This window comes from Hakea prostrata, chromosome 1 (assembly GCF_041222555.1).
Source record: "Hakea prostrata isolate BN-2017 chromosome 1, UWA_Hpros_2, whole genome shotgun sequence".
NCBI lineage: Eukaryota > Viridiplantae > Streptophyta > Magnoliopsida > Proteales > Proteaceae > Hakea > Hakea prostrata.
This window is the reverse complement of record NC_142600.1, coordinates 21,002,737-21,013,870: the sequence shown is the minus strand read 5'-3', so window position 1 is coordinate 21,013,870 and position 11,134 is coordinate 21,002,737. Positions and strand designations below refer to the sequence as shown.

Here is an 11,134-nt window from a genome sequence, read left to right as displayed (position 1 = left end):
CATAAAATGAACCGAAGGTAGGACCCCAATGGGTTATCCATGGGCCCCGTACCTAATATATATGTTGGAGAGGTGTGAACAGCACAAAAGGGGATAGAGGATTCCAATTCAATCTGAGTTTGAGTTGCCTTCAGATACTCTATCCCCAACTAACCATATCTCAATGCTCCCACACTCAAATATTTGTGGGTCAACATGGCCCAACCTAACAAGGATAGAGTTGACATAGTGGGTATCCCACACTCATGTGAAGGTGGAGACATGTGGGCAAGAAATCTCAATCTAAGTTTGAGCCATTAGATTGCAAAGCATTTGAGCTCAACTACTGGATGCATTGCTTTTGTTTTTTTGGGGTGAAAGATTGTGATTTGGCTTCAGTGCCGCGAAGGATTCACATCCTCTGTAATTCCTTTCCCTACAATTCCCTACAATTCCCTCATAAGATTGTGCCATGTGGCGTTAAGTAATCTAACGGTCACCCAATTCAAACTAAATTTGAATTTTATTTAAACCCACCCAAAATTTTGAATTTTATTTAAACTCTAGTTTGAATTGGGTGACCGTTGGATTACTTAACGCCACATGGCACAATCCTAGGAGGGAATTGTACGGAATTGTAGGGAAAGGAATTACGGAGGATGTGAATCCCCATGGGATTCACAGTGATCATGGGCCTTTACGGTTCCATGAATCTACAACTCGGCCCGAATTACTCCCGACTCGTGCAAGTTAACTCCATCTTTGTGCAGGATATCAAGGTGATGTAGCTGCCTTTTCTCTTCTTCTTATTTCTTACACACTGTGTTTTATTTTTTATTTGTTTTAAATTATAATCCAATATTTTTTTTTCATGCTCTGATGCAGGTGCGGGATGCTGTTGGTGAAAATGCTGGCCCAATCCTGTATGGGTTTTACAAAACTACCCCTCTCGATGTCAAGGACTCCTGGTCTGAAACCCATAAAATTTCTATTCTACCAAGCGATCACAAGGCAAGGCCTCACTGCAGTACCAAAAATCAACCAAGCAACCGGCTGGGATTCCTTAGTATTACCTGCTTCACATTCATAACTACTGTTGCTTGTCTAATTTTAACTTTGAACTCAAGCTTTGAATTGTCTAACGACTCTAACCTGAAGTGAATTTAATGTTTTCTTTTCCTCTGCAGGCTTGGATATATTACCTGAATGAAGGGTCTGAAATTAATATTTCATACAGCGTGAAATCTGAGAATTCCTCCCCCTTATCCCTTGTAATTGCCAAAGCTAAGTTTCAAGTAAATCTTATCGATTATTCTTCTTTCTCTGCTCAAACACATTATGTGGTTTGTCTGGTGTGCAAAAGAAGCTACAGATTTGGATAGACAGTGGCTGGTCCATAGCAAGTACAGAAAACGTCTTCTTTTTTTTTTTTTTTTTTGTTTAAATAAATTCATTCTTGGTAGGAAAACTCTGCTTGGATATGTTTATTTCTACGGGTAATGGTCAGGGATGACGAAGGGCTATGGGCTCTTTGCCTGTTGGTGTATGGTTTTGCAACTTCAGCAATCTTTTCTGCAGAAGAATTCCTTGACAATAGTATGTTATTGGATAATTTTTCCCTTCTTATGGAATCATGATTGCTCCTTTGCTTGAATTTCCAAACTTTTTTGTTACATTCATTTAGTGGTCACGGCAACCCTCGTCACTTCAAAACCAATTTTATTGATGAACCACAAGCCTTCTTTTGAAGAACGAGCATGAGAAAGGTATTGCATGGCTGTCAATAGAACTAAAAGTAAACTTTACTTGGAAAGAGGAACGATAGAAAACAACTGCAACTCAGAATGGTCCAACAGAATAAAGCTAAAAACAGCACAACTTCTGGTAAATTCATCCTCCAGTAACTCTGACAGGGCTTGATCTCCAACTGAACAAGATCTTCATAGAAGAATATAGGGATGAACTCCTTTAAAGGTGAACAGATCTCTACAGTATTCTATTTCCTGTGGAATTATGGCCAGTGACAGAAGAATTGTCCTAATAGAAAATATTTTTTCCTCCCCAAAATAGAATCTCTATATGCTTGAATTCGTCGTCTCTGTAATATCACTTTTATACATGGTACATAATTTGCATTGTAATACAAGTTACAAAATTGTACAAAAAGCAGCAGGAAAGACAATGGTGCAAATCTCTAAGATGAGCATAGTGATTAGGAGAAAGATATGTGACAATCACATGGAAGCTCACCATTGTCAACAATAACAACTAAACTTTTGGGCGTGCCATCCCCTTATCCTTTAGCGTCAATGGGAGCTCGCCACTCTCCACAATTACAATTTTGCTTTTGGGAATGCCAGTCCATCTCCCCTCAGCTTCAATTTTGTGTACTACATCCATCCCATAAATCACCTTACCAAATACAACATGTTTGCCATCCAACCTGTTACAGATAGGGGTAAAAAGGCAGGTAATCATTTAAATCATGTATAAAGATATTAGCTCGAGTTGAAACTATCTTATTGGTCGATCAACATACAGTGGATTTTTCAACCCCTAAACAAAGAGTAGATTGGCAAAGTGTTTTTCATATAAGAATTATCTATGGGCTTGTAGATCTTACACTCATTTTCTATAAGCTCTACTTCATACAAATGAAACAAAGTGAAGCAGTACAGCCAGTGATGGTATACACCAGAGCTTCACATGGGTTTGCCACTGCATGTAATTGAGCTCACAGTGTTGTGTGAACTATTATTTTAATCCCAGGAATTACACCCCCATGATCCCACCTATTACATTTGTCATATACAAAGAAAGAATAGCAAAACAAAAGACCCAGAGTTTAAAAATGGCAAAGCTGCGATGGTGACCAAAAGGTAAAAAGAAAGCCAAAATAAGACAAGTATTCACCCACTTACCAGCTAGTTGAGACTAGAGTGATGAAGAACTGGGAACCGCTGGTATTTTTACCAGCATTTGCCATTGAAAGCATCCCTGCTCCACTGTGCTTCACTTTGAAGTTCTCATCAGCGAAATATTCTCCATAGATTGATTCTCCACCGCTTCCATCTCCATCGGTAAAATCACCACCTATAATCATAACCTTGGGGTAAATCTTGTGGAATATACTCCCCTTGAAGTGAAGATGTTTCCCGCTCTTAATAGCAATACCGTACTCCCCTGCAACAAAGAAGAAAAAACTTCTAATTCAAGATTCAAGCACACAAACATCTTGGCCTACAAGCACTGAGGAACACACAGCTGGATAGATGGGATACCTGTACAAAGACCTCGGAAATTCTCTGCCCATCACAGAATGAATATTTGAAAAGATTAGTTTCTGTTCATGCATTGTATTGCAGTAATTATAATAAGAGCCTAAAAAGGATAGAACCATGTAATCTGTTGTTTCCAGATTTTAGTATTTCAACATATATACATGATCAGACAAACATACCTGCGGTTTTAGGTACTATTTTCCCAAAGAGGCCCATGACAATACGACCTGAAATCAGAAAAACCATGATGGCATTCTATCAGCAACTAATTCACCAATCGCATTTAACCAAAAAGATATTATAGATCTGTTGACAACATGTTATACAACAAGAAAACAGGAAAACTTACCAGCAGGCTTTCCATTAATCTCAACATCAAAGTATACATTGTTAGTTATTTCCGCAAAGATTTTATCCTTTGGCTTTGTTCTCGGGAAATAGAGATCATGTAGTCCTAACTCCTGTAGCCAAGTATAGTCAATCCGATGAATCCATTAGTAGAATCTAGTTTAACGGACAGTTCAGGTCAAACCAGGCACAAAGCTTTACATGGGAGACAAAAGATTATCAATCTCTAACTAGGATTTCCTTTTTCTTTTCTCTCAAGATAAAGCAAGAACACATCATCAGCCATGACCAAGCTTGGAAGATAGAAGAAATCTTGAAATCATGGGACTCAAACTTGTATCAAATTAAGAGATACTAGAAAGAATAGCAAAAGCGAAACCGTATAGAACCATTTCCTCACCTGATTGAATGTACCATCAGTCACACCTAGTTTGGACAGAATTCCAGCACTTTCGTTTTCAATCTGCGATAGAATGAATCCCGATAAAGAAGGGAAAAGAAATCTTGCTGAAGAAAGCAGATAAAGAATCGAATTTAGACTGAGCTTTTTCAAATTCCAACAGGAAGAACTATGAAGGTTCTTCGTGCGGGAGACATGAACGGAGACAGAGTTAACTTTTAAATCACCTATCTGCTGAAAAAGAAAGAAAGCAAAGCAGGGAATGGGAAGAGAACCTCAAGTATAGTTAAGAATCCGGAAATGAGCAGAAGCCCTATGATCATCCACTGAGTAGCGGTTATCATCTTCCCTCCTCTGAGCAACTTGTCGTGTAAACTCCTCACACTCTCGATCGAGTCTTGATATGAAGCCAACGAAAACAAGATCAAACATGAGAGCGTAACGCAGTAAACATGGAGTACATCAACTGATCTTATATTACCCCATAAGTGTAAACGAGATCATATCAAGCAATGGCCAACCGTCCAACTGTACAAACAGAATCAGTTAAAGGAGTCTCCTACTCACTGTCAACTATAATTTTTCATTCTTAAAATTTCTCATTCTTTGATAGGCTTTTCAAGTACTTCTTATTTGAATTAAAATAATAGAGAGAAAGACAACGCATATAAATTATGTAGAAAAACAACAATCCTACGTTAATGTTTACGTGGCCATGTGTTTTTATGGAACCTTTTGGTTCTTTAAGATTCATGGGAAGTTCCAGATAATACCTTATTTGGTTCCAGTAGAATCTTTTTCTTGTCTCTGAGATCATTTAATTGAGTTTTTCTTTTATTTGATTGATTTAATTGTAAAACAGCCTACTAAATAAAAAATGAGGAGCAAGCTTGGTCACCCTTTGGGATTTTTCTTTCTCCAAATTGCAGGGAAAGCAATTTATCCTTTGTTATTGGGGCTTTTCTTCGATTACCTTGTTAATGGCATCTATATATAAAGAATTACGGTCACTCTTTTGAGTTTGGTTTTGTTCAATATTTTACCTCTGTACCTTCTTATATTACAGGGTTTTTTTTTCCGTGTGTGTGTGAACATTCATATGTTTCACCACTAAATAATCCCTTAAATCCTTAGAAATAGCTTTTATATAAGTAGAGTATGAACCTTCACTTCCATCTAAAAGAGAATTAAACTCTTTGTTTTTTGTCATTGTCAAACCAATCACATCAAGTAGGGGCTCATGGACGTAAGACGATAGATGTTCGTGTTTTTTTCCTTCACCAACCCACCAGAGTTTTGAGTATGGATCGAGTAGAGGATTTCACCTTCACCACACATTAAGGTGAGACCCCCTCTAAGTATGGACGAAGTCATAAAATGAACCGAAGGTAGGACGCCAATAGGTTATCCATGGGCTCCATCCCTAATATATGTTGGAGAGGTGTGAATAGAGCACAAAGGGGGTAGAGGACTTAAACTTCAAATGATTGTGGGGCCACATTGCAGTGAAAGCAATTTTTCCTTTGTTATTGGGGCTTTTCTTTGATTACCTTGTTAATGGCATTTATGAGGAGTACAATTACAGTCATATATCTCTTGTTTCGAGTTTGGTTCTGGTCAGTATTATACCTTTGTACATTCTAATATTTACCGTAGTAGTAGTTTTTTTTTTTTTTGGTGTGTGTGTGTCAACATTCTTGAGGTTTCACCATTAAATAATCTCTTAGATCCTTAGAAATAAGTTTTATATAAGTAGAGTATGAACCTTCGCCTCCATCTAAAAGAGATGTAAATTGTTTTTTGTTATCGTCAAACCAAACAAAAAAATGATAGAAAATGTGTAAACTCTTTATGCGTGATAAAGATGACAACCTTCAGAGAAAAAGGGGCAGAACTAGGTGTAGGAAGGGGAAAATTAAGGTTCTCTGAACATAAAAAAAGACGGGAACTTGGGAGGACTGAGATTCAACCGCTACATAATATTAATAGCAGATATGACTCGTCCCTGGAAACTCCACATGCCGTAGATTTGCATTTGATGTCCTCCAAATGTTTTGCTCGATTCATAAAATGTCTTGAAGTTACACACAACATGACATGGCAGCAGCCATAATATCACAACTAATTAAAATTGATTTTGTTATCTTTAATGTCCAAACTATGTGAGACTACTAAAGCATTGACTCAGACAGGAATTAACTTGTTCTCTTCGTTTCAACAATGTTAGTTCAAACATCACAGTTAGCCTCTAAAACTGCGATTTTGCTTGAGTATTTGCTTTAAACAGTCAAGCCAACTGTCCAATCTTGCCAGGCAAGATTGTGACTGTTGGCTTGTTTTTAATATTAGAATAATCCAAATGACTGTAAAGCAATTGGTTTACCTCATCAGTCCACCGAGAACGATCGGTTTAGCGGCTTGATTCAAAAACACAAAACCATTGAAAAAACATAGGATACGATTTGTTGCATCTAAACCTTCTTCAAGAGCCGGATACTTTGATAACCACCTTAAGACTTCTACAGCCGAATAGGAATAGCTGAGATGCCTGCACTCACAAAGAAAACAAGAACGGGCCAGCCAAGTTTTGGTCAAGGAACCGCCTCCGACGCCCAAGTTAGTCTAGGCAACAATAGAAGACCTTGAGAGAGTTCTCAAGGCGTAGTGAATAATCATAAGATGAATCTCGTACCTTTCTCTGTGTTGGATAAATGTTTATATAGAGGATACCTAGAGGCGACGTCTCCTTGTATTTCACCTATTCTGTTGAAGAGTGGGCGAGAGATCTAAGGAAGCACACTCCCTTCTTTGTCGGACCTAGTAGAGCCATTATTCGCTTATCCATCTCCCCAAGTCTGAGAACGGATACGTTGAGTAGTTATCTGTAACTGACCCTTTTGACTTGGTCGTCTTCAACGTCACTCTTGGTACTGAAGGTCTTCTTATCTTCCGTACTCTTCTCAAACACGGCTCCTGAAGGGATAACGCACCTACTCGAGTGGGTATGTGCTCTCTCCTCAAAACGGCTTCCTGGGTCTCTCGAGGAAAGGGAACACACTTACCCGAGTGGGGGGTTTGTCTCTCCCGAGGGGCTTCTCTGAACCTCTTGAGGGAGGGAGACACATCTACCCGAGTGGGTGTGGGTGTCTGTCCTGAGGGGCCCCTCGGGCTATATGTTCTCCACAACACGATTCAAAAACCCTATAAAGCAATACATACGTTTTCAAGAACTACCATACGATTACAAAACACAAGACCGCTCTCTCTGTCTCATTTCGCTCATTTCAAATTTGAAGAGTAGATGTAACAACCCCCGTATTTCTAACCCAAGATCCGTATTGCAAGTCTAAGAACCCGAAGGTCTAGTCGGGTAAGTTTGTGGAGTGTCCGGATAGAAGTCCATGATCCATACCCTGAACCCATGGATCTGGATCCCTTGTCTGAAGAGCCTGCCTTGCTTGGTAGTTGGACTTCTGGAAGTCAAGTGATGTCTGGAGATGTCCGGAATGAAGGTAAGATCTCCCCCATCTCTTCTTTAGGGATAGGTTGTACTTGGATATCAACCCTCTAGCAAAAGCACCCTTGTATGGCAAATTACATGGGGGCGGTTGCTAGTGGCGGTTCGATCAGACCGCCTGTCTGTTTTTGGGGTTTTGCCCTATTTTGCCCCCTGACTTCTATAAAAGGTAACCCTCGTCCAACTTACGAATATTTTATTCGTGGTTACCGTTTTTGGAGGTTAGACGGCTGCGGAGAAGTGCCGAAAGTGAATCTGAAGTGCTGGTAGTGATCTGGAGATCAATCCTTCCCTTTTTCTAGTGTTCTAAAGTGAGGTAATGGATTCACCCTTCATCCTTTATCTCCTTTGTCTTTCAATTTCGTGTTAACCCATCCCCTCATCATGGTGGTTACCCTTTTGATCGATTGTGACTCTCTTTTCAATCTACTTGAGGTGATTCATCCGAAAACGAAACCCTGCTTTCATGAAAAGGATAATCCAATCAAGGGGAGAGTTCTGGGTTATCCAATGATGGTAATTGTTAGGATTCCTTCACCCTTTGGCTATAGGAGTGTTAGATTCGAGATATAGGCCATGATCACTCGAAATCCGGATTGAAAACGGATGATCAGAAGCTTGAGTTTAGGATTGAAACTCTCTGTTTTTGGGGCGGTCACTAGTGGCGGTCGCTCAACATAAGTGACCGGCCCAAGCGACCGGCTAGTAAATAGTGACCAAATGACTTTTGGTTTTGATCCACCTTGATTCAATTAACTTATACATTATTGTAACCCTGTGTTTAGGTATTCTCTGTTTGAAGAGAAAGTCTTGTAATAGTTTGCGGATCTCTTTTTACGGACAATTTACTTATATACAGGTAAGGACATTCAATCCTATCTTTATGAATAGACTTAAACATGCTAGTCCAATGTCTGTTAGCATTAGTCTTTCTTTATATATACTGTTGTAGTCATGTCTTATATATTAATCTTGTTATATTACTGTTGTTTATCTTGTTTACATATATACTTTGTTGGTTATGAATGTGATATACTGATGATGCATAGTATGAGGTTCTGATGGATGAGGTATTCCTTTAGGATATCTTAGCTTGAGATATCGAAGGGCTGTGGAATGGGACACATGCCTACTGATGTTTCCAGCACTGTCATGACTGTTGGATGACATTCTTAAGTAGAGTCTAGAATTGCATGGCTAGGTACCCCACATGTTACTACCCTTTCGGTAGGGGGATTGAAACCGAATGACCCATGATGACAGTGATGTGACGTTGGTCCACTGTTAGTCATATAAATGGTAGGGTTGCATATGTTAGGGTTGGGCTCATGGACGTCCAAGGAACGGACCGAGAGTCGTGAGGAGTCATGAGAGCTTCTGCCCCAATAATATGTGGATGACCATAGGGTTAAGGAGTGGAGTCCAACAAAGGTAGTTAGTCCGTGAGGATTCTCATTCCTAGGTTGCGAAGGATACTGAACCGAGTTGGTTGGTGCCATAGGGGATGTATCTGGACTTCATGTAGACATGTTACCTGTATGACCTTGCATTGGATTAGAAACCCCGACATGTGCCAGTACTCATTACCAATGGTTGTGGTGAGAGAGTGTTGACTTAACCCTAGCCATGGTTTGAGAGCCAGTGTGGACCTTCCATTTTGCCCAGGTTCCCTACAGAGGTAACCAGTCCTTGCCGGATCAGAGTGAATAGACTTACCCAGAGGAGGGCTGGTGTATATTCTAAAGCATGTCAGCTAATAGAGACTTGCATAGTTAGAATCTTAGAATCATTCATACTTTGCACTCATTCATATCATTTATGCATTTATGCTTTGTTGGATAATTGATGGGATGTAATTGTTCTTACTGAGTTCTCCAGAACTCACTCCTTTATTTTGTATATGTTATTAGCCTACACAGATGGAGGAATTATGCCGGAAGATAGACTGGTTTCCTATGAAGGAACCTTCCCGTATGAAGAGGATGTGGCACAGGCAGTGGGAAATGAAGATAGCTTGTGCGGGAGCTCCTGCAAGTGCATGGAGTGCGCTTATCGCTCCTATTGATGGACAGAGACGGAAAGTGGCTAGACAGTTCGCTTAGCGAATGGAGAAGAACTGGAGGATGCCCTTTTTAGAGATTCATGAAAAACACTATTTAGCCTTAGAAAAGGAAACTGGGAAGAAACTGATATAATTCTTTTGATTGCTTCCGCTGAACTCATATTTGTTTTATTCATTATTCTTTCATTTATTATTGTTATTGGAGTATTTGGACTCCTGTAATTCCTTTAATTCATTTATTGAACTATTATTGCTCTTGATTATCTTTATTTGTATTTAATATTGTTGATAGACTAAAACCGTGGATCCTGTGACGGATCACTCCCACGGGTTGTTGGGCGGGTAACCGAGACCGGCGGGTGGGGTGTGACAATAGAGGCTCTGAACTTCAGAAGAAGAAGAAAAAGGTTGAAGAATCGTGATCAATTGAAGAAGAAGGTTGAAGAATCGTGATCGATTGAAGAAGAAGCTTGAAGAATCGTGAGCTGATGTAGAAGAAGCTTGAAGAATCGTGATCAATTCAAGGATTGATTGCTCTCATTTTGATTATTTCAGATATGAAGCAAAATCGATTTTGGGGAAGAAGAAGCTCTGAAGCGCAGAAGAAGAAGAAGAAGAAGAAGAAGAAGATGTAATATTGCACGCTGAAGAAGAAGAAGAAGCTCGATTTTAATGTTCAGGTAACATTTGATGAAAAACACTTTATTGAGTTATTTGAGGGTAGCTGATGCTCATCCATGATCATCTCCAATGCTTTTGATGAATTGCAAGGTTGTCCAATATTAATTTCTATTGAATGTTTTTCTTCTGTGGTATGATATCACCTCGTTGAGATTAAGATTCTTTTTACCATTACAGTGTATATCACAATATATAATGTGATTCTATCCTACATGACTGAAATTTTGTGGCCCTTCAGCTGTCAACTCTAGAAGAATGTTTAATTGCTTGTCATAGTTCTTTATGCCCTTCAACAGTGATTCTACTGGCTTGCTTGGCTGTACCCCTTTTTTCCCAACTTTATCCCCCACCCCTTGTTTTCCCTTGCTTTCTTTGTATTCATCCATGTAGTTTATTGCATTGAGTTTGGATTAGACTGAGCTTGTTCTTTGTTGTTTGGAGAAAAATATTGAAGTAATATGTATGTACATTTGTTGCATATATCCTACTCATTATTGGGAACAACTCCATAAGTAAGTTATGTAGCATGTTTTTTCCTCCATCGGGAAAGGTTGAGATCTCAACAGGAACTTATTTCCTGCATTAACCTTTTGGCCATCTTGGCAGCATCTCTGTTTCTTGGGACCACCACATTTTAATTTTCTTTTGCTGCAAATTCAGAGTATAATTAGGTTTCATTGTTCTTCGTCTTAATTAAAGAATGAATAGGGTTGATATCATATCTTAGAAGGGCAAGGATATTCAATTGTTGTAAGTATGAAGTGTAAAAGTTTCTCTTATTTTATTTAATGGGGTCTTTTTGATTGGATACCTTTCCTTTGTGGTTAAATGCAAGTGTTTGATTATGTTCAGTATACATTGTTGAT

At 39.1% G+C, this 11,134-nt stretch overlaps 1 protein-coding gene across 1 annotated transcript; it reads right to left on the bottom strand.

Moving 5' to 3' along the window:
* Positions 1-2,247: 2,247 nt before the first annotated feature.
* On the bottom strand, positions 2,248-10,654 carry LOC149028207 (peptidyl-prolyl cis-trans isomerase CYP19-4-like). Its single transcript, XM_089148620.1, has 7 exons — positions 10,481-10,654; positions 4,009-4,242; positions 3,610-3,721; positions 3,440-3,487; positions 3,261-3,284; positions 2,901-3,162; positions 2,248-2,422 (listed from the first exon to the last, which is right to left on the bottom strand). The coding sequence occupies exons 1-7, from the start codon at positions 10,652-10,654 to the stop codon at positions 2,248-2,250; spliced, it is 1,029 nt and encodes a 342-aa protein (XP_089004746.1).
* Between the last annotated feature and the right edge of the window lie 480 nt (positions 10,655-11,134).

Bases quoted from the DNA above. Each gene is read 5' to 3' on its own strand.
- LOC149028207 (XM_089148620.1), bottom strand. From the start codon at position 10,654: ATGGATGAATACAAAGAAAGCAAGGGAAAACAAGGGGTGGGGGATAAA. The intron at 3,722-4,008 runs GTGAGGAAATGG...ACTTGGCTACAG, and splicing joins CTGATGGTACATTCAATCAG to GAGTTAGGACTACATGATCT. The intron at 2,423-2,900 runs GTAAGTGGGTGA...TATCTGTAACAG, and splicing joins ACTCTAGTCTCAACTAGCTG to GTTGGATGGCAAACATGTTG.